Source organism: Geotrypetes seraphini, chromosome 6 (assembly GCF_902459505.1).
Source record: "Geotrypetes seraphini chromosome 6, aGeoSer1.1, whole genome shotgun sequence".
NCBI classification, from domain to species: Eukaryota; Metazoa; Chordata; class Amphibia; order Gymnophiona; family Dermophiidae; genus Geotrypetes; species Geotrypetes seraphini.
In genome coordinates, this window is record NC_047089.1 from 62,062,421 (window position 1) to 62,085,930 (window position 23,510).

At 45.0% G+C, this 23,510-nt stretch overlaps 1 protein-coding gene across 1 annotated transcript in view; it reads right to left on the reverse strand.

The window, feature by feature from the left end:
• The window catches only part of SETDB2 (SET domain bifurcated histone lysine methyltransferase 2), a 273,867-nt gene that overhangs the window by 187,680 nt on the left and 62,677 nt on the right, over positions 1 to 23,510 (reverse strand). The window contains exons 8-10 of the mRNA XM_033949980.1: positions 21,407 to 21,576; positions 14,447 to 14,696; positions 8,298 to 8,406 (exon numbers count right to left, since the gene is read on the reverse strand). Coding sequence (XP_033805871.1) covers positions 8,298 to 8,406; positions 14,447 to 14,696; positions 21,407 to 21,576 — 529 coding nt within the window. The remainder of the gene's footprint in view (positions 1 to 8,297; positions 8,407 to 14,446; positions 14,697 to 21,406; positions 21,577 to 23,510) is intronic.

Below are 23,510 nucleotides of genomic sequence, written 5' to 3' on the forward strand. Positions count from 1 at the left end.
CAGAAGTAATGGCTACAAGGAACACTGCCTTAAGAGTAAGGTCCTTCAATGTGCAGGAGCCAAGAGGCTCAAAAGAAGGATGAATGAGTACGGAAAGAACCAAATTGAGATCCCAAGCTGGAACCGAAGGACGAACTAGAGGCCGGAGCAATTTCACTGTTCTAAAGAAATGAATCAAATCCGGAGAAGAGGCCAAACACTGACCATGCAACAGACAGCAAAAAGACGACAAGGCCGCAACCTGAATCCTTAGGGAGGACTAGGCAATGCCCTGCTCCAGGCCATCCTGCAAAAACTCCAAGATGTTCAGCAAAGATGCTCAAAGGGGAACCACATCACGAGCAGACCACCACTCTTCAAAGAGATGCCAAATGTGCACATAAGCCTGAGAGGTGGAAAGTCTCCAAGAACCCAAGAAGGTGGAGATCACTTTTTTAAAATATCCTTTCTTACTTAGGTGTTCCCTTTCAAGATCCAAGCCATAAGACAAAAGGGACCTGGATCGAACATGAGAATGGACTTTGAATAAGAAGGTCAGGCAAGAGAGGCAGAGGAAGAGGATCTGCCATGAGAAGATGCATCAGATCTACATACAATGGGTGCCTGAGCCAGTCCGGATCACATGGCCTGCATGCTGAGCAATGTGAAGAAAAACAATGCCCACTGGTGGCCATGGAGGAAAGACATACATGAGGCCGCCGTCAGCCAAGCCTGTACCAGAACATCCAGCCCCTCGGCCTGGTAATCTCTACAATGACTGAAGAACATTACATTACATTAGTGATTTCTATTCCGCCATTACCTTGCGGTTCAAGGTGGATTACAAAAAGAGTTGTGTATCTGGCAATTTCCAGAGGAATTGAGGAGCAGAGCGGGTTGCTTCAAAGAATTGGGACAAGTCTTGCAGTGTTAGTTTGTCTTCAAGGATTTCTTGAATAGCATGATTTTTATTTCTTTTCTGAACGATTTGTAGTCTGGGGTCGTTATCAGTCGTTATCGCTATCAATGATCTAGAGCTGGGAATAACTAGTGAGATAATTAAATTTTCTGATGACTCAAAATTACTAAATTGCAAGAGGATCTTGGGAGATCGGGCCTCAAAACGGGAAAAAGGAACTCAAACTAAAGCTAAATGATGCAGGATTCCATACCTCCTTGTTTCAGAGACTTCACCTCCATGTGAATTTAGTATTCTGTCGGTTCCATGACGCAGTACTAAAACGTGGCACGTCGGAACCAGTTAGCTGTTTAAGCTAAGTACCAACATTTGTTACTACAAAATTGAGTTATAAGCTTTAGCATAGCTGTATAAGCTAGCAAATAGAATACAATATAAAAACACCTCTGGAGTTAAGTAATACCGAACACTGCAATGATTGGTGGGTGAGGTGGAGAAATCAGCCTTCATGTCTCTGAGCAGAGTTCTATGGTATTTATAATTTGAAAACATTTTTGATAAAATACCCTCTTTCTATATTTTCTGAGAGACTCTGAAGCAGCAAGATGGTATGATTCGTCGCTTGCAGAACTTCCTGGCGAGAGGACGCTTTGATCAACCAGTCGTCGAGGTAGGGAAACACCTGCAGGCCGCGGAGACGCAGAGCCGCAGCTACCACAACCAGGCATTTCATGAAAACCCTCAGAGAAGCCGCCAGGCCGAAGGGAAGAACATGATACTGGAGATGGAGATCCCCCACCCAGAATCTCAGATACCGGCGAGAGGCCGGGTGTATCGGAATGTGCGTGTACGCCTCTTTGAGGTCCAGTGAGCACAGTCAGTCCCCCTCGTCCAAGAGGGGATAAAGAGTAGGGAGGGTGAGCATTCTGAACCGTTCCCTGACCAGACATTTGTTCAGAGCATGGAGGTCCAGGATCGGACGCAGATCCCCCATCTTCTTGGGCACCAGAAAGTACCTGGAGTAGAACCCCGTATTCCACTGGTCCGGAGGAACCTCCTCGACCACCCGGAGGCGAAGAAGTGCCCGAGTCTCTTGTACAAGGAGGGGCAGCTGAGACCGGCCCGAAGGAAACTCTTTTGGCGGAAGGTCTGGGGGTACGTGACTGAAGTGAAGGGAGTAGCCCTCCCGGATGATGGAAAGCACCCAACTGTCAGAGGTAAGGCTTTCCCACTGTGGGTAGAAATGATGGAGACGCCCCCTGATAGGGAGGGGAGAAGTCTTCAGCATGAAGGGAGCCCGAAGGCTCAAACTGGAATTGTCAAAAAGACGGCCCAGGTTTCGCCGGAGCTGGCGGCTGGACCTTAGCCTGTCGCTGTTGCTGCGGCCGCTTCGAAGGAGGCCGAGAGAACGCAGGAGTACTTTTCTGTGGATACCTCTGGAGAGGAATCTTGTACTGCCGGGCCGGAGGGGTCTTCGGCTTCAGACGCACCATGAGGCGAAGGACCGCTCATGCTCTGAGAGGCGCTTAATGACCGCCTCGATGGAATCATCAAAAAGCTCATTACACACGCAAGGGAGATTGGCTAGACAATCCTGGAGATTCGGATTCATATCAATAATTCTGAGCCAAGTGAGGCGACGCATGGTGATCGCAAAAACCGTGATTCTCGAGGACAACTCGAAGGCGTCATAAGCTGCCTGGAACATATAGAGCCGGAGCTGGGAGAGAGTCTCCTCGAGGAGACGAAACTCCTGACGACAAGAATCCGGCATGTCCGCCCGGAATGAGTGGAGGGCTTTCACACAGAACCAGAGATAGGACTTATAGATAAAGTTATAGTTGAGGACACGGTTCACCATCATCGAGTTTTGATAAAGACGGCGACCAAACTTGTCCATCGTACGGCCCTCCCGCCCTGGCAGGACAGCAGCGTACACCTTCGAGGGGTTGAACTTCTTTGAGAAAGCTGAGAATTCTCGAATCCTTTAAGTGGAATCGTCCGGTAGCGGGACTGCAACTTGGAGGGGATAGCTGGGACCGCATAAGGGGTTTCTAGGTTCCGCAGGAAAGTTTGCCGGAGAACCTGGTGCAAAGGCAAGCGGAGCGCTTCACGGGGGGGGATGAGAAACCCCCATCTCCACCAGAATTTCCTGGGTATAATGGGACTCCGACTGGAGGTCCATGTTCAAAGCCTTGACCATATCAGCAATGAAATGAGTGAAGGAAGAGTTTCGAGAAGAAGACTCATCTTCAGGAGAGGATCCCGAATGAGATCTCGGGGCAGCAGAGAAAGAGGGAGAAATCTCCCTCGAGTAGCACACTGGAGCCTCGGAGTCCTGAGAATGGGAGATCGAGGAAGCTTGGCTAAAGTGCCTCGGAGGCGTCGAGGAATGACCCCGCACAAGATGGGTCGGAGAGGACCCCGGAGTACGAGAGACCCTCATGCGGAGCCCCAGAGAAGACAGGGCAAAGGAAAATTCTTCCACCAGCTTCGAAGAAGATCCTCGAGAGGTAGCCCGGTGCCTCGAGGGAGAATGCACGGTAGAGTCCAGTTCAAGGACAAGGGTGTGCTTGGAGGGTTTCACGGTTAGAGACCTGCCTCAAAAAGGCGGGGAAGACCACAACCGTTTTAGTTGGAGCGAACCTCGATAAAGTAGCCGGGGAAAAATGGGACCCCGTCACGGGACCCCAGAAAGTCACAGGCCCCGAATCCAGGGACTAAGAATCGCTCAAGGGAATCCTGCGAGTCTTACTCGTGCGACCCCGAGACTCAAGCGAAGTATGCTCAGGCTGGTCAGAAGGGTGGGTCGAGGTCGAGGCCGGGACCAGTTGGCTCACCACCGAGGAAAACTGAGAGGTAAGGATTGCCTTAAGCATGTCCTCGAACATCGGCACCGAGACCAAGGGAGGTTGGTTCTGGGGTGCAGCAGTGCGCTCCTTCGGGGGCGACCTCGAGGAAGAGTATTCCCTACGTGAGGAGGCACGCTTAGAATGATGTTTTGAAGAGGCCAACGAAGCGGCATTCGCATGAGACTCCGAGTTAGGCTTCTTTGCCGGCACACCTGAGGAGGCAAGAGAAGACTTACCCGAGGCCGAGGACCCCGATACCGGGGCCGAGGCCGAGCTTGAGGCCTGTCCCGTTGGATCCATAGGGCCAAACAGTTGAAGAATCTTGGTCACTCTCTGACGAAGAGCACGCGGTTGTAAAGTCGCACGATGCGGACACGACTCAGCGCGGTGCTCCGCACCCAGGCACTCAACACACCAACGATGAGGATCGGTGATGGAGATAACCCGGTTGCACTTAGTACAGTTTTTGAACCCGGAGCGAGGCTGGGACATAAGCAAGAGGATGGCTGCGGCCCAGCGAAGCCAAGCGACCAGAGCAAGACTGGAAGCTCGATCGAAAATACATGAAAGAAAATAAAAGACGCGAGCACAGTGACTTAAATGAAAACAAAAAAGAAAGCCGTGGTGCAAGAGGGACAATGAAATCGCCCGTAGCAAGGGAGCAGTGCTTCTGGCTCCACAGAAAACATTGAACAGAGGCCACACTGAGGAGACGTATGCCCTAGACCGGGAGGGAGGGGCACGCGCGCATACGCGGGCCAATCGCAAGATTGAAGGTCTTCAAGCAAATCTGCTTGCGAAACGTCTGCTAGGGGGCTCCGTCGGTGACGTCACACACATGTAGCGAATATCTGCCTGCTTGTCCTGGGATAAAGATCGAAACCCCTCAGACTCAGTGGTTTGGAACGAGGAATCTCGAAGCACTCCCAAAGAGTCAGCTCCTTGCATGGAGTGTGAGGATTCCTGTCGAGGCACTCGCAAAAACTCGGCTCCTTGCACAGAGTGTGAAGATTCCAGTTGAGACACTTGCAAAGACTCGACTCCTTGCATAGAGTGTGAAGATTCCAATCGAGACACTCGCAAAGACTCGACTCCTTGCATAGAGTGTGAAGATTCCAATCGAGACACTCGCAAAGACTCGACTCCTTGCATAGAGTGTGTAGACTCAGCTTGAGGCACAGGCAGGGACTTGACCTCGCGGGAGACTGCTGATTGCCCAGGCTGGACTGTAGGAAACAGTCGAGGCAGGAATGTATTTGGTCAGTAACTGAACAAATTTCTGCTCTAATATGGGCTGCAATTGTGGATCCGAGTCTGAAAGTGGACCACTTGCTGAGGCTATAGGCTCCAATGTGGCAGTAGCAGCATGCTTTGGCTTGGACTGATGCTTAGATAACTTGAGGACCACTGCAGGAACCTTCTGCTTAGGTATCTGACCTGAGGGAAGCTCAGGGGAAAATAAAGCAGGTGTACTCAAGACCAAAGATGATCCAAACGAGAAAGGTCTGATGAGACTCGAGGTCGGAGTCGTGGAAGCAGGAGGACCCCCAGCTGAAGTCTGAACCGAGTCAAGACCCAAGGTCGAAGGTGTAGTCGAAGAGTCCATCCTGAACAGCTTTTCCACTTGAACTCGATAACGTTTAAGGGCTTGAGGTTGAAGAGTAGCACAGCGCGGGCACAACTTCGGACTATGGTCAGGTCCGAGACACTTAAGACACCAGCAGTGTGGGTCCGTGAGGGAAATCGCACGCTGGCACTGACTACACTTCTTGAAGCCCGTTACTGGCCAGAACATAGAAGGGAAGATAGCCGCTGCCCCACCAGTCAGTTGACAAAAAAATAAAAGGTTGTTTGGGTTTTTTAATATCTTAAATAATAAAATGCTAGCCCGCGCATGCGCACTTGCCTCAAGCGTGTTCCCTGATCCCTTTTCTGTCGGGATGTGGCAAGACAAGTGCGCATGCGCGCCCTTCCCTGCTCTCCACCTCACAATACAGACCGCACCACGCCGACCCTTCACAACGGCAACGGCCCAGCCACAAGCATCGCCGCAGAGCGCACCCGAGGGTAGAGGCAGCCCATGCGCACGGTGGACGGAGCGCGAGGACGGCTGCCCGACCGCAAACTGTAAATTCAAAATCCTGCCGCGGCTCTGCCCCCGAGGACAGCAGCCCTTCATTGACTGCCGGTGACCTGTTCAGCTACTCTCTAGAAACCTTCCTGCGGTCCCGACTCCAGCAGCACTGTACACACGCTGCTTCGGGCCTTCTACTGCCCTGATTTACTCTGGCACAGAAGCAGAGCAAATCAAGGCAGTAGAAGGCCCCGATGCAGCGTGTGTACAGTGCTGCAGACGCTGCTGGTGTAGCAGGTTTGTCGGGACCGCGGGAAGGGAAGGGGGGGGGGGCCGGAAAGGAACTAAGGGAGCCAACCAGACCGCAGGAAGGAAAGGGGGGGGTAGGGGAAATGCTGCTGCTGCACAGGAAAGTAGTGTGGGGGGAGGGAAATAGAGAGGGAGGGAATGCTGGTAATATACATTAAAAAAAAAAAAAAAACTTACTCTGTGAAACTTCAGTTATTACAAAAAAAAAAAAAAAATAGGTGACATATGACACCTCCATATACAAACAGAGAGAGATACACACAGGAAAAAAAAAAACCCCTTAAAGACAAGGAGCAATAGAGAAAGATTGAAAGAAAGAAAAAAATAAAAGGAGAGAGAGACACAGAAAAAAAAAAATCCACATACATCAGCCAAAGAGACAAACGCCAAAACAAACACAGGGCAGGGAAGCGCCAAAAAAAAGACTTCAGCCGCGAGCCGCTCAATGGGACCAGGCAGGCAGCCACACGAGGGAGGGCAACAGAATGAAAAAAAGGTAACGTGCAGGGAGAAGCTGGGCATGCCTGCCGGGAACACAATAAGGGCAAGGGGGGGCCCTTGGAGCAGGCTAGACCGCGGGAATGGAAGGCGGAGGGGCCAAAAGGAGCAGGCCACATCGTGGTAAGAGTAGGGAAGGGGGTGGGGGAAAATGCTGCTACTGCTGCACAGGGACCTGGAGGGGGAGGGAAATGCGAGCAGGAAGAGGTGATGATGGACAGGGGGAAAAAAAGGAAGGGAGGCTTATTGCTGGACAGGGGGAACAGGAAGAGGCGATGATGGACACGGGGGGGGGAATGAAGGGAGGCCTACTGCTGGACAGGGGGAGCAGGAAGAGGTGATGATGGACACGGGGGGTGGGAAATGAAGGGAGGCCTACTGCTGGACAGGGGGAGCAGGAAGAGGTGCTGATGGACAGGGGGGAGGTAAAACAAAGGGAGAAGGGCTGCTGCTGGATAAGGGGAGCAGTGAAGGGGTGGTGGTGGACACAGGGGAGGTAAAAAGAAGGGAGAATGGACAGGAAAAAGCGGCTAAGGAGACAGAGAGAAAGAAATAAAGACAGACACACACATATATTCTAGCACCCGTTAATGTAAAGGGCTATAAAGCTAGTAGAAAATAAAGAAATGAACACAGCAATTCGCGAAATAACTAACATAAACCGCGGTGAAGAGAAGGCATGAAGCAACGAAGTTTCATGAAGAGCGTCAAAGACAGAATTCTTGGCTCCACAGAAAACTGAGAACTGAGGAGACTCGCCCTGTGCTGGGAGGGAAGGCACTCACGCATGCGCGGTGCAGCGAACTCGAAACTTTTCTAAGTTTCTCCAAGCAAGTCTGCTTGCGAGGCTGTCCGCATCAGGGCTCCGTGGATGATGTCACCCACTTGTGAGAATAGGCTGCCTGCTTGCCCTGGGATAATAGGATGGCCTAGCCAATAATGTCAAGTAAGACTGAACTCTGGGAATAAAGGGATCGTGGGATACTGAGGGAGGAGCTGGGATGTAACACAAGTATAGGAAGTAAATCAGGTAATGAGTATAAACTAACCTGGTCGTGCATGTGCAAGACCGGAGGGCTAGGACTTCGATAGGAAGGCAGGACTTAAATGGGAAACCAAGGTGGCAAGGGAGCCCCTTCTGATGATTCAGACAGGTCTTGACCTGTTTTGGGCCGCCGCGGGAGCGGACTGCTGGGCGGGATGGACCTGTGGTCTGACCCGGCGGAGGCACTGCTTATGTTCTTAAGGCCTATTTCAGGCTTCACTAGTGCAAGACAGCACTCTGTTCCTTCTTTAGTGGTTAACCCTCCTTAAAGCAGGCTACAGATATGAGCTAGCATTTCCAACAGATTAATCATAAGGCTGTGGCTGATTATAAATAAGGCTATACTACTACTATTAATCATTTCTATAGTGCTGAAAAGCGTATGCAGCACTGTATAATAAGCTGAACCTAGGGGAGGGGGAGAATGGGTGGCAGAGATGACAATATCATGCCCTCTGTATAAAAATGCATAACTAATGACTGGATGATAGTTTATCAGATTGTATGCACTGAGATATAGTTATACAAGCTACAGCCAAATGTTTCTATTACCTATAGTATATGTCAGATTCATAAATATTTATGCAAAGGGTCCAACATGATGCTTTGTCTCCTTCTCACCTTTTTCATCATCTGTTTTCGCCGGTTCTGAAGTATTGCTGTTCTGCTTTTGGGTCTTTTAATTGATGGAGGACATAGACTCCTTGTATTATATCCATATTTCTGAAAACTGCAGCAAGGTGAAGAGATATATAGATACTATAAGACTCAGCTCAGAAACAAAGTTATATTGCCTTTATTCTAAAATCAGACATGTACTGTTCTGGTTTGCAAACAAATGATGTCTATGCTATGTTCATTTAGATATACACTATATATCTGTAAGTGGTGTAATAAAAGAAAACAATTTTTTAAATTAGGTATAGATGTACAGAATACATTTATTAAACAGAGCTGTACCAAATAGCATATAAGAATAATAGATAATGAGCAAAGATAATAAATGAAGCAACTTGAAATCAGAAATTGTATTTATTTCACGGGTCGGTACTGGGACCGCTCCTGTTTAATATATTTATTAACGACCTGGAGACAGGAACAAAATGTGAGGTTATTAAATTTGCGGACAACACCAAGCTATAAAGCAAGGTCAATAACATGGAGGACTGCGAAGATCTCCAAAAAGATCTGACAACACTGGAAAAATGGGCCGAAAAGTGGCAAATGAGCTTCAACATAGGGAAATGCAAGGTCATGCATATAGGGAAAAAGAACCCAACGTTCACTTACAAAATGGGGGGTTCACCGCTAGGGGTAAGCAACCTTGAAAGAGACCTGGGAGTGATGGTGGACACAACATTAAAGGCTTTGGCGCAGTGCTCCTCAGCCTCAAGGAAAGCTAACAAAATGTTGGGTATTATTAAAAAGGGTATCACGACCAGGATGAAGGAAGTCATTCTGCCACTGTATCGTGCAATGGTGCGACCGTACCTGGAGTACTGTGTTCAGTACTGGTCACCGCACCTCAAGAAGGACATGGCAGTACTTGAGAAAGTCCAGAGAAGAGCAACTAAACTAATAAAGGGCATGGAGGACCTCTCATATACTGACAGACTAAAAAAGTTGGGGCTTTTCTCCCTGGAAAAGCGGAGACTTAGAGGAGACATGATAGAAACCTTCAAGATCATGAAGGGTATAGAAAAAATAGACAGGGACAGACTTTTCAAATTAAGGAGAACCACACGTACAAGGGGGCACTCAGAGAAATTGAAAGGGGAGAGGTTTAGATCAAATGCCAGGAAGTTCTTCTTCACACAGAGGGTGGTGGATACATGGAATGCACTGCCGGAAGATGTAGTAAGCAGAAGCACGCTACAGGGCTTCAAAGAAGCTTTGGATAGGTACTTGGAGGACAAAGGGATAGAAAGGTACAGATAAGAATAGAGGTAGAGGTAAGTTAAAAAATTAGTCAGGGACCACTGTTTCAGGCAATAGGCCTGATGGGCCGCCGCGGGTGTGGACCGCTGGGCAAGATGGACCTATGGTCTGCCTCAGTGGAGGCAACTCTTATGTTTATGTTCTTATGTTCAGTAGGATTTAGCAAAGTAGAGCTCTGGATTATCTGAATTCAAATTTAAATCACTATGTAACACGCTCTGGGGCTCATAATCGAAAGAGAAATACATCCAAAAACTGCCTAAGTCAGCACTTGGACGAACATTTCTCAAAAACGTCCCAAGTGCCGATACTAAAAATGGGTTTTGGACGTATTTCTAAACGACCTAGGTCTTCATAGTGCCGCTGAACGACCAAAGCTAAACAGGGCATTTTGGGAGGAGTGTCGAGGGCGGGAGATGTGCGGGACGTGAGCCGGCTTAGACTTAGTCGTACAGCATGTATAACCGAAAGTTATACAGCCCACGATCGACAGAACTTGGACCAGAACTTGGACAGAACCATGTAAAACATGGTCTAAGTCACAAAAACCCACCTAAACTCACCAGATAAGCACTGAAAACACATAACAAAGACCCCCACACACTACCCCAGTGATCACCGACCCCACCCCACCCCCATAAAAATATTAATCACACCTTTAAAATTCAACCTCCAGACCATCATCACCTGGCCGCCTGGCATAGGAAAGCTTAGTCGTCCAGCACAGAGGTGGCTTAAGTCATCTTGGGGGTGGGTTAGGGATTAATAGAGAGGAGGACCCATGCCCATAAGCCCCTATAATCACTGCATTGATACTTAAACATGTGCACTCCCCTATACACCCCCAAAACCCTTTTGTACTGGCATATAAATGGCTCCTGCAGCCATAAGGGCTATTGGGGTGGTAGATAAGTGGGTCTAGGGGATTCTGGAGGTGGTTTGGGGGGCTCACCGTAACCTATAAGGGAGCTGTAGGGAGGAGAAGACATGGACTCTTTTTGTGAAGTTCACAGCAGTGCCCTGTAAGGTACCCCACTATTTAGGTGCCATGTCTGGGTGTGCAGTCCATCACTTTGCAGACCCCTCCCACGTCCAACAGGGTTTGTTCTAGGCGTTTTGGACTTGGGCGAAAATGTGGTATAAAGATGGATGATTTAGCAGCTTGGACGATCAGATCGGCAGGACGTATAATTAGATGATTTTTGAAATGAAAAAAAAGTTGGATGTATTTTTCAAAAATGTGTCTTAAGCTGTTTTTTATTTTGGACGACTTGCGAGTTGGACATAAACGGACTTAGATGTCCCTTTCGATTATGCCTCTCTCTTTGTTCCTGGCATGTGAAATTCCTAATTGCTCATGCCTAAAAAGTATAGGAAATGTCTTATTTCTATAAAACTTTACGTTTGTGACCAGGATAGTCAAATTTTGCAATTTGCCTATTTATAAAGTCATAAAAAGCAACTTATAAATCACAATTAAAAGAAGATTTAGAAGCCAGTAGTTTTTTGAGATTTGTGATTACCATAAATCCTTAAATATAAACTTATCCAAGTATAAACAGAGATACCATTTTTGTCCCCTTTTTTTTTAGGGGAAAAATGGTAACTCGAATATAAACCAGAGGGTTTATATTCTATCATTCCTCTCCTTGCTTTTCCTGTGGTACCTTACCACTCTCCTTCCTGCCCTCCAGGTAATCTTCCCCTCCACTGCCACAACCCCCCCCTCCATCACCCCCCCTCCCCGAACCAGCAGATTTCAGCATGTACCTGCACCTGCGCCCCTACCCCCGCCCCCACCAGCCAGCATTCCTTCCCTCCCAAGAGTAAAAAAAACCCTCCAGGCTACTGTGATTTCCAGATGGTCTAGCAGCATGTTGTGGCAATTCCCACTCACTCTTGCCCATTCATTTTCTGTAACTACCCATAACTTTGGAGAAAGTTTGGGGAGTCGTTGCCAGCCCAAAGGGAAGTGCTGAGAATTGGCAGTGATTCTTCAACACATGCAATCTCAGGAACTTTCTATATTCCAGGAAGATTGGAATGTAAAGATAAGCTTCTGTCAAATCCATGGCAGCCAAAAATTCTCCTGGTTCTACTGCTGCAACAATGGACCAGTCTTGGAATTCTTCGGGCTGCATTGACATATTTGAGATCCAGGATGGGTCACCACTCTTCTGAGCCTTTCTTGAGCATAACAAAGTATATTGAATATCTGCCAGAGCCCAAGTCTTATGAAGGAACTGGTACTATGGCTTGAATATCTAGCAACTTGCGTTAATGTTGCTTGGACATTTTCCAATTTCTCTGGCCAGCTCATTGGCAGATCCACAAAACAGTTGGAAAGAAGGGGTGCAAACTATCTTGTAAACCTCTTTAATGTCTCCAGGAGTCAGAAGTCAGTCTGTATTTGTTCCCAGGCCTCCACATAGTCTGAGAGCCAACCTCCAAATCTTCAGAGGAGCAGCTTGACAGTTGGCATTATTGTGGCTTTTTGGCCGGCACGGCGGAGCAGGAACAGGAACCTTGGTTCCTCTGGTTCTTTTAAAATTTCTGTCTAGCACAGAGGTATGCAATTCCGGTCCTCGAGAGCTACAGGCAGGTCAGGTTTTCAGGATATCCACAATGCATATGTACGAGATGGATTTGCATGCACTGCCAACTTGAGGTGCAAATCTCTCTCATGCATATTTATTGTGGATATCGTGAAAACCTGACTTGCCTGTGGCTCTCGAGGACTGGAATTGCCTACCCTTGGACTAGAACCTTGATAGGCTCTCTGTTTATAGGCTCCTATTGAGTACTAGCGAGAACGCTGTGACCCATGACAGGATACCCGGCTCTGGTCTCTGGCTGCTTAGGGTCTGCTGTCTGGTAAAGATCTTAGACGGTGATCTTGTACACTGGCCATAAGATTATCTAGGCCCTTCCCAAACAGCATCTGTCTCCTGAACAGGAGTCTGCTCAGCGTTGCTTTGGAGGTTGAATCACCTGCCCAGTGTCTGATCCAAAGCATATGACGGACGGAGATTGAATATGCTGAGACTTTCCCCATGACTCTGATTATATCATAGAGTGTATCTGCTACATAGTCTACTCCAACAAGCTGTGGAAGGGGCTCAGCCTCTGCCAGGTACTGATTTCGGAGCCTGGAATGACAGGTGCATGCCATGAAAAAGGCTGCGGCTGCAGGCTTAATTCCTAATGCAAGAGCCTCAAATTGCTTCCTAAGGACCATATCTACTTTGTGGTCCTGCAGATCTTAAATACACATTCCTCACTTGGCATGGAAGTGCATTTGGTCACCTGGACTAGCAGCGAATCCACCTCGGGCATAGCAAACATTTGCTGGAATTCCTGATCCATGGGATACAGCTTAGTCATGGTTTTAGCCACCTCCATGTCCAGGTCCAGGTGTCATGTCCACCTCCATGTCCAGGTTTTAGTCAACTCCATGTCCATGATTTTAGCCACCTCCATGTCCAGGTGTCATGGAAAAGAAGTGGATTGCGACTGGACCCCGCTCAGAAGAGAGCAGGAAGGGGGTTTGAGGAAGGGACTCAGTAATGATCTCCAGCAATGCAGAGGACTTAAGAGTTGGCGATATCACCTCCTGGTCCTCCATATGAGAGACTGCCGCTTCCACCAGGAAGCCTCACTTTGGGACAATAGAGGGATCCAATCTGATCCCTCACCTCAGTCCCTGGCCGATGGACCATCAGAGTCCAGAATAGCCTCAGCTCTAAGGGGAAAAATGCTCTGAGCACCCAGAGGGACTTGCACACTGGTCTGCTCGCCAGGCAGCTATCTATCTTATGCATAAGTCTGATAAGGAGATTAATGAACTCCAGGGTAAAAGCTGGAAAGGGCAACTTTCCTTCACTTTTAAGGTGGAGCAAATGTCTTTTCTTGGGCTGCAAAGCATCTACACCCTTATGGTACACAGAGCCACTGCCCCAGGGCTCTAGAAGGTGTTTCTTTCTCCACCAACAGGATCTTATTCCTTTCTCCAGCTCTAAAAGATAGTGAAGAGGCTAAGCCTGAAGAAATTGGAAAACTTAAAAAAATAAAATAAAATAAATAAATTGGGAGATCCAAGATGGCCATAGCAACAGCGTTTTGGTGCCACAAACTTCAAAACAGGAGGAGGATTTTTGAGGAAGGGGACCAAAGACCTAACTGCAGAAACAGTCAAAACAAATTTTTCAAGAACAACCCCCCCATAGGCTGTCACAACATGCACTCATAGACAATGTGTTGGAGTAATGGCTGAATAAGAGGAAATTTCATGTTTTGGATTAGACAAGTCAAGCCTGATTTAAACCTTATGAAATTGTGTGGCAAGACCTAAAGTGACCTGTTCATGCAAGGAAATCATCAAATGTCCCAGAGTTGAAGCAATTCTGTATACAATGGGTCAAAATTCCTGAAAGGTTATGTGAGAGACTGATCAGCAGTTACAGGACTGTTTAGCTGAAATTATTCTACTCAGGGAGGTACTAGCAGTCATGGAAAGAAGTACAATCAAAATATATCCTTTTTGTCCAAGTTGTTTATTCAATGGAGATATCATTCTCTCTCATCAGAGAGTTTAGATTAGGATCTAATCATATTTTAAGTATATAGTGTGCTAAACACAGACCATCCTAGGGTTTTCAGACTTTTAAGCGCTGTGAAGACATACATACAAGCTGAAAACTAAGCCAATGTGCAACATTCCAGCTACCAGTTTTCTATTTTAAATATTTCTTTAGCAATATACTTTTTGCTTCTTCTCCTGCACTTCATGGTGATTATTGTTTGTCTAAGTGCAAAAGCCATGGATCTCTTACTCTAGTAGCTCTTTTCCTTGCTTCAGAGCCTGTGACACAGGTTTGTATTTCCTTTTGTCTTTGTTGTCTTCCTCAGTATGGATGAGTTCAATCTCAGAATCTGAGCAAGAAACTTCCATTTTTTTCCTCTTTGTCAAAGTTCTGAAACTTTCATCTGCCTGATCATCATCATTGTCATTATCTCGGATACAACTTTCTGCTGAGTTTTCAAGTCCACCTTCTCTGTTAATGGTTCTGGTTAATATCCTGCCTAAAGAAAACACAAAGATAAGCACTTTATGTCTACTTTTTCATAAAATATTTTGGTTCAGTTGTGGCAGTGTGCCTGAATAGAGTAAAATAATTAGAGGAAGAGGCTTTATTTGGTGTGTTAGTGGGCTTGTGGAGCTATGAAATGGTCAGATGTTAGGAAGATTTTAATCTGAGTTAAACTGGTAAGATTGTGTGAGGGAGGAGGGGGTGTTTATGCAATTAACTTAGGATTTACAGAGTTAAGGGTACTATGGATTTTGTGTATCTGATTTTAAATTGAGTAGATGAGTTATAATTATTTGCAATTCTGAACATTTGCTAATGTAAGATTAGGTTCTTATTTGGATAATCTTCTTTGTGTTAATCATCTCAGGATATGTATGGTGATCAATCCGTTCCCGTAAACTGGACTTGTTTAAGTGTGTATGCTTACAGTTTTGAGCATCTCCCACATGAAGGCGGAGTCCAGTGTCTCCTTTCAGTTAAGTCCCAAAGCAATCGAGCTCCACTGGAACAGAATACAAAGAAGGAAGTTAATGGGGGAACGACCCCATATATATTACACAATTCTGTTCTGTAGCTTAGAAACAAGAATTAGAATAACAATGAAAAGAAATTTGTATAAAACAACCTTAGAGAACCAACCTGCTGAGTGAAACTAGCACTAACAATAAAGGAGCCAGAAACTGAAGAAAACACTTACATATATACAAGATTTCTTTACATATAGCAGAAAAGCTCCAGGCCTGGAATCCAGAAACATCTAAGGCAGAAAAGCTGGAAAAACAGTATATACTGATGGCGGGCCGTACGGACTCCTGAGAGGATTAACAGAAAGAAGATTATCCAGGTAAGAACCTAATTTTTCATTCTATTACATCCATTCAGGAGTCTGCACATATGGTGACGTACCAAAGCAATGGTTGACATCTAGGGAGGGACAGAAGAGGCTTCCTGCAAGACTGAGGACCCAAAAGTGGTGTCCTCTCGAGCTGTTATGTCTACTCTGTAAAATCTGGAAAACGTATACAGAGTAGACCAAGTAGCTGCCCTACAAATTTCTGTGGGAGGAACTGCCTGAGATTGCCCATGAACAGTTGACAACCCTGGTGGAATGCGACTTGAGAGAGACCGGTGGCTGTTTACCACAAGCAATGTATGAAGGAAGAAATGGTCATGCGAATCCTTCTAGCTATAGAGGCCTTGGATGCCGGCTGGTCTGCCACTGCAAGGCTGGCTGGTAAACACATACAGATGGTCTGAAAAGTGAAAGTCATTGGTCCTGTACAAGTACTGGAGCAAAGTTCTCTGCACATCAAGCTTTCTCAAAATTCTATCCTGCTTCTAGGTTAAAAAGCAGGCAGATGAACCTCCTGGTTGACATGGAAATCAGCTACAACCTTCAGAAGAAAGGAGCACACAGGATGGAGAGTGACACTTGCTTCCATAATTCTAAGAAGGGCTCCCTACAGGAGAGAGCTTTCGGCTTTGAGATTCGCTACGCTGAAACAGCCATCAGAAACTCAGTTTTGAACGTGAGATACAAAAGGGAAGTATCTCCAAGCAGCTCTTATGGGGTCTTGGTGAGATCCTTTAGGACAATGTTAAAATTCCATGAAGGGAAAGGATGTCACAGCATGGGCCCAAGATGAAGCACACCCCTCAGGAATCTTTGTCACATCCGATGAGCTATCAGTGAAACTTTGCGACTCTGCACCAGGAAACAGGAAAGCCCGGTCACCAGCACTTTCAGGGAGGTTAAACTAAACTAAACTACTAAACTAAGCCTTAGGTTTATATACCGCATTTTCTCCACGGAAGTGGAGCTCGGCACGGTTTACAAAGCTTAAATATATAAGAAGAGAGGAGAAAGATTTACAAGAGTATATGAGCAGAAGGTAATAAACAGGAGAAGAGATGATCTTATGTTAGAAGAAATGATTATATGTTAGAAAAGAGCCAGGTTTTCAATTGTTTGCGGAATAATTGGAGGGAGCCCAGGTACCGCAGCGGGATAGTGAGATCATTCCAAAGGCCCGTGATTTTGGAGACGAGGGACTTTCCCAGTTTGCCCGTGTAGAGAATACCGTGCAGAGAGGGAAAGGATAGTTTATGTCTGTGGGCGGATCTGGTGGTAGCAGGCCTTGAGGCGTTAAAAGATAGTGGGATTAGGGGCGGAAGGATGCCGTGAATGACCTTGAAAGCCAGACAGGAGCATTTGAAGTGAATTCTGGAAAGCACAGGGAGCCAGTGAAGATTGGCAAGTAGTGGGGAGACGTGTTCGAATTTGCGTTTTGCAAAAATCAACTTGGCTGCGGTATTTTGGATAAGCTGGAGTCTGTGGAGACTTTTTTTTGTAAGGCATAAATAAATGGCATTACAGTAGTCGAGTTTGGAGAGGATCGTGGATTGTACAAGGATGGCGAAATGTTTTTGGTGAAAGTAGGATCTTACTTTCCTCAGCATGTGGAGGCTGAAAAAGCATGATTTTGCCAAGGAATTGAGGTGATCGTTGAGGGAGAGAGAAGAATCGATAATGATGCCGAGAACCTTGCTTGAGAACTCAAGGTGGAGAGCCGAGCCTGTGGGTAGTGTGAAAAGGTTAGGCAGGTATTCTAATTTTGGGCCGAGCCAGAGTAATTTTGTTTTTGATTCATTTAATTTCATCTGTACTGAGAGGGACCATGCGTGAAGTCTCATTATGCATGAAGTAATGTTTTCTTGGAGATTTGTGAGGTTCTGGTCTGTTTCGAGGAGGATAAAGATATCGTCAGCGTATGTGTATATTGTTTCAAGGGGGGATAGTTTGAGGAGCTTCAGGGAGGTCATATATATGTTGAATAGAATAGGGGATAGGGGAGAACCCTGTGGGACACCGCAAGATGGTGTCCACGGAGCGGATCTGGAGCCATTTGTGTTGACAATGTAGGTTACTATCAGGCTTTTCTCCAGTCTTACCTGAAGGAAAGCTAGGATGACCAGAACAGAAGCCTGTAGCAGCTCCACCTGGTCCTTTTCACATGACTGTTGAAAAGCCTTCAAAGCTTTATCATAGGCTATCATAGTAGATGGCTTCTTAGCACTGAGGAGAGGAGCAATAACCACATCTGAATATCCCTTGTGGATCTTCCATGGGGATTGTTTCCTGACTCAGAAGCCTATGATGAAACATAGAAACATGATGGCAGATAAAGGCCTAATGGCCCATCTAGGCTGCCCATCTGCAATAACCATTATCTCTTCCTCTCTCTAAGAGATCCCATGTGCCTATCTCATGCTTTCTTGAATTCAGATACAGTCTACGTCTCTGCCACTTCTTCCAGGAGACTGTTCCACGCATCTACCACCCTTTCTGTAAAAAAGTATTTCCTTAGATTACTCCTGAGCCTATCACCTCTTAACTTCATCCTATGCCCTCTCATTCCAGAGCTTCCTTTCAAATGAAGAGATTCAGCTTATGTGCATTTATGCTACATAGGTATTTAAACAAGAAATATGTCTTATTCACTCCGCAGAAAACGAAAAACTGACGACCTCGCACGTTGGCGTCGGGTGGGAAGGCACTCGCGCATGCACGATGTGGGCAGTCTAAAAAACTTGCTAAAGCTTAAAGTGATACTACACTTTTTACTGTCCGTACTGGGGCACCATGGATGATGTCGCCACATGTGAGAATATGCTGCCAGCTTGTCTAGGCATAATAGTGCAACAAAGCCTTCAAGAGAATTGAAATTTTGGGGCTTAATAAAACCCCTGCTACTAACTTAATATGCAAAGTTTGGAATGTAACATTTAGTTTACCTATCCCGTTATGAGACAGCAAAAAGTAGGCAAAAAATGTTAGAAAATAAATTTAATGCCTACTTTTGACTCCTTCATTGCTCCTGACCTGTATTTTGATTTAAGTCATAACTGTTCCAGCAGTCATGGCACATGACATGCACATAGGATTTGCATTATGAAGCTTTGTAGTCAATTGGAAGCAAAGATATAATTACACAAAGAAATTATATTATTGCTTTATTCAAATTTTGGCCATTTTTGGGGTGCAAATATCTCAACTGTATATTGTTCAATTTTCTTATTTCACTTGAAAGAGTACCTTTTTTCTACAAAAGACATTCTGTTTCATATTTTACCCGGCCTTGCTTTGGCTAGAAGATAAGTCACAAATGCATGCATTATTCACATGTGTATACATGCAGTAGTAAAAAAAAAAAAAAAAAAGGAATCTTTGGCATCCTACTGTGTAATATGCAAATGAGCTAGAGGAGTGAAATTGCATGGTGCAGCTAAGCTTGTTGAGCTTTCCATGCTAATTCAGGTTATAACATCCACTGCTTTCACATACTTTTGTAAATGGCCCATCAAAAGGGGGCAGCAGACTCCTGGGAGAAGCAGGAGGTTTCAAAAGCTACGATTGTCCATTCTTGCGAGCATACTGCAGAAAGATGTCAGAGTACCCTAAGGTTCAGCATACCATTCCTATTGCACTGGAAATTGTGATTATGAAGCCAAGCATCTAACACGTTTAGCTTTCAACTGAAAATCAGACTTAACATCAAGCTAATATAACCAACTGGATATCTTCCCCCCACCAAATAAAAATTCACATTCCAGGTCTCAAATAATCTAGCCAGGAGTGCTAGACAAATTTAAGTGCATCAGTGAAAGTCATCAACTTTCTTTTAGACAATACCTCATGATTCCAGCAAACAAACTGTATTTGATTTGAGAGATAGGAACTGAGCCATACAAAACAGTAGAACCGATACCCATACTTTGTAATTGACCAAGCAGTCTTGAATGGGACACAGTATCAAAAGTAGCTGTTAGATCTAACTGAACCTACAGGGCATTACAGCCTTGGTCAGCCTCAACTAGATCATCATCTAATATAGCTAACACAAGAGACTCATTGCAATGATGACTTGTAGCTTGATGGATGACAATGCAGCACCTGATTTCTATCTTTAAAAAAAAAATCAGTTAACTGTTCTAGAACTACTTTTTCTAATACAGTAGTACCTTGGATTACGAGCATAATCCGTTCCAGGAGCATGCTCGTAATCCAAAATGCTTGTTTAACAAAGCGAGTGTCCCCATAGAAAATAATGGAAACTCGCTTTGATATGTTCCCCCCCCCGATAACCGGCATCGCTCCTCCCCGCTCGCAAAGGCCCCCTCGCTCCAACTGGCCCCCCCGCCCGAACAACTTAAACTTACCCCCCCCCCCTGTCTAGCGCAGGCACAGATCGTGTGCCTAGAAGATCTTCCGGCTTCTAGCTTCTGCCTGCCTGCCTTGAGCATGCATCTGCGCATGCTCAAGGACTTCTAATTCTCCCTCTCCCCGAGGTTTGACTGTATTTGCTCAGCCTGATTACTGCAATCTGTCATTGCCTGCTGATCAACCTCAAATGCCAGTAACCTCCAACAGCAATTGTTCTAAGTTCCTATTAATGGACTTATTACCTTCTCATATAATTTGGAGAACAATGTCCCTGTCAAAGCTTAAACCAGGGCCAAAAAATAGATTTGAAGAAGCAGTGTTTGGTGTGTTCAGTGGCGAGGAGCTAACAGTGGGAGTTGCATCCTTGTGGTCTTCACAGCTGACTGCTGGTTTGCCTGCAATATCCATTACTTTATTTTGCTTTTTAACTTTAGGACAAGGTGGCATTATAAAGTATCAGTTGTTCACTAAGGGATTTTGTCAGATGACAAGAGCTTTTAGCAATTTAAGTGGAACCCATGTCAGGAGTGCAATTCGTGTGTCCTCACCTTGCAGCGACCATCACATGAGTTGGAACATGTTATTTTATGGTGGAATGTATAAAATTGATAGAGAGATAATTAAAAGACAACTAATTGTTTTGAACTACAATTATTAAAACATTTTGGGCCAGATTCTATAAATGGTGCCTAACTTGGTAGGTGCCTAGCAAACAGAACCTAACGCATGTCAATCAAAGTTAGATGCCTAGAAGCACCTAAATTGACTAACTGAGGTGCCGATAAGATTGAAAACTTTAGGTGCCATTATATTAGGCCAGGGTTTTCTTGGCCTAATATACCGGCACCTAAGTCAATTTAGGCACCTACATGGAAAACCACACCCAAGATCTGCTCTTAACCATGCCTACTTTCAGGTAAGCAACTGAAATTTGTAGGCGCCTAACGAATTAGGTGCCTACAAGTTAATTTATTTTTTTATCATTTTTAAGTGGTTTTTAATGGCATTTTTCAATTAACAGTGCTGAGTGAACCAATTAAAAAATTAAGTAAGGTGCCTAGATCAACTATACATGCTGATCCAGGTGCCTAACTTTAGGTGTCTTTTATAGAATTAAACAATGTCTAGTTTAAAATGTTGTGTATAAAGTCTGCCATTTTAATGTGGAAAAACAAAAGCGATGCATTCAGCTAAAGATCCCTTATTTTGGATCAGTTAGTCTTTCCAGAAGTGTTTATTGCATATTTATAAACTGATTACTGACAGCCTATCTTCTTATAGTATTTTAACAACTAAGGCCCTATTTTACTAAGCCACGGTAGAGGTTTCTACCGTGGCCTGAGGCGCTAAATGCTTCAACCCTCATAGAATTCTAGGAGCACTGGAGTATTTAGCACGCCAGGCTGTGGTAGAAGCCTCTACTGTAGCTTATTAAAAGATGGGGGGGGGGGGTAAGACAGAAGATAAGACACGCTTACCTGTATAGGTACAAACAAATGTTCCCTTGTCAATATCATCCAAACAGCGGACTCCCCAGCCCTTGTTTTGCGTTTTAAATACTTGAAGTTGAAGTCGAAGGCCATGTTGCACTACTCTGTTCTGGCAAAACATTTTGTCACATTTGCATGATATATTACATTCAAAAATTCTGTTTAAAAAAAGAGAGAAAAAAAATATTTCTTCAAATTTCAAAAGCACATATAGAAGCACATTTTCAAAGCACTTAGACACACAAAGTACCATATTTTTCTATAGTACTTTAAGTTCTTTGAAAATGAGACTCATACTTTATAAATATATCTAGATCAATTTTTATTAAGAACCACAACAGATTTAAAAACAAATGGCTGCTTACAAAATGATAACTAAGCAACAAGTAAGGCCAATCCAAATGATTATAGGGTAAAAACACCAAGAAGCTGTATTCTTATAGAATACAAAGTTCATGAACAAAAACTAAAAATGCTAATTAAACTTATAAATATAAAATACATTAAACAAATTCAAAACACATTAAACAAATTCAAAACACAAAAATAAGCGAATTAACATAAAAACAAAAAAATGTTGATATAAGTACCTCGTGTAGAAAAAGGAGAAAAATAGATATATCATTATTAGAGGAAAAGATTTTGGAGTTTATGCCTTAACATCAGGGAAAAAAAAGATGATAAAGGCAACTTACTGTATATCAATTTCTGTGGATTTTTAACATAGATACCTCACTAAACAGATGTGATAATGATAATTATAGCTTGAGGAAAAGCCCTAGCATCCAAGAATTTTTGAAGCTGATTAGGGTCATAAAAGGTAAAGGTTTTACACCACAGATCTAAACATTAATATGAAAACTGCCGAAAAAAAGTAGCTCTTAAGGCCAACATCTGAGGCCTTACACACCTAACCCCTCTTTTACAAAGCTCGATAGTGTGGGCCGCTGCAGTAACTGCCCCAAAGCCCATAGGGATTTAAAGGGCTTCAGGGCCTTTGTCGCGTGGCTTTGTAAAAGGAGGGACTAGTTTGGATGGCCTTAGAGTCAGGAAAAATACATACATTACAACCCCAATAAAACCTATTTTATATCCAAAGGCTCAAAATTCAATTACAGTATGTATCCAAAGCAAATGTAGAAGCCCTTTTACTAAGCTGTGCGGTTTTCCCCATGTGCTAAAGCCATTTTTACTGTAGCCAGAAAATGTGCATTTTCAAATCTACAACAGCATCAGGATTCGGTGCTGGGGCCAATCCTGTTCAATATGTATGTGAGTGACATTGCTGAAGGGTTAGAAGGAAAAATGTGCCTTTTTGCAGATGATACCAAGATTTGTAACAGAGTAGACACCGAAGAGGGAGTGGAAAATATGAAAAAGGATCTGCAAAAGTTAGAGGAATGGTCTAATGCCTGGCAACTAAAATTCAATGCAAAGAAATGCAGAGTAATGCATTTGGGGATTAATAATAGGAAGGAACCGTATATGCTGGGAGGAGAGAAGCTGATATGCACGGACGGGGAGAGGGACCTTGGGGTGATAGTGTCCGAAGATCTAAAGGCGAAAAAACAGTGTGACAAGGCAGTGGCTGCTGCCAGAAGGATGCTGGGCTGTATAAAGAGAGGCGTGGTCAGTAGAAGGAAGAAGGTGTTGATGCCCCTGTACAGGTCATTGGTGAGGCCCCACTTGGAGTATTGTGTTCAGTTTTGGAGACCGTATCTGGCGAAAGACGTAAGAAGACTTGAGGCGGTCCAGAGGAGGGCGACGAAAATGATAGGAGGCATTGCGCCTAGAAGACGTATGAGGAGAGACTGGAAGCCCTGAATATGTATACCCTAGAGGAAAGGAGAGACAGGGGAGATATGATTCAGACGTTCAAATACTTGAAGGGTATTAACGTAGAACAAAATATTTTCCAGAGAAAGGAAAATGGTAAAACCAGAGGACATAATTTGAGGTTGAGGGGTGGTAGATTCAGGGGCAATGTTAGGAAATTCTACTTTACGAAGAGGGTAGTGGATGCCTGGAATGCGCTCCCGAGAGAGGTGGTGGAGAGTAAAACTGTGACTGAGTTCAAAGAAGCGTGGGATGA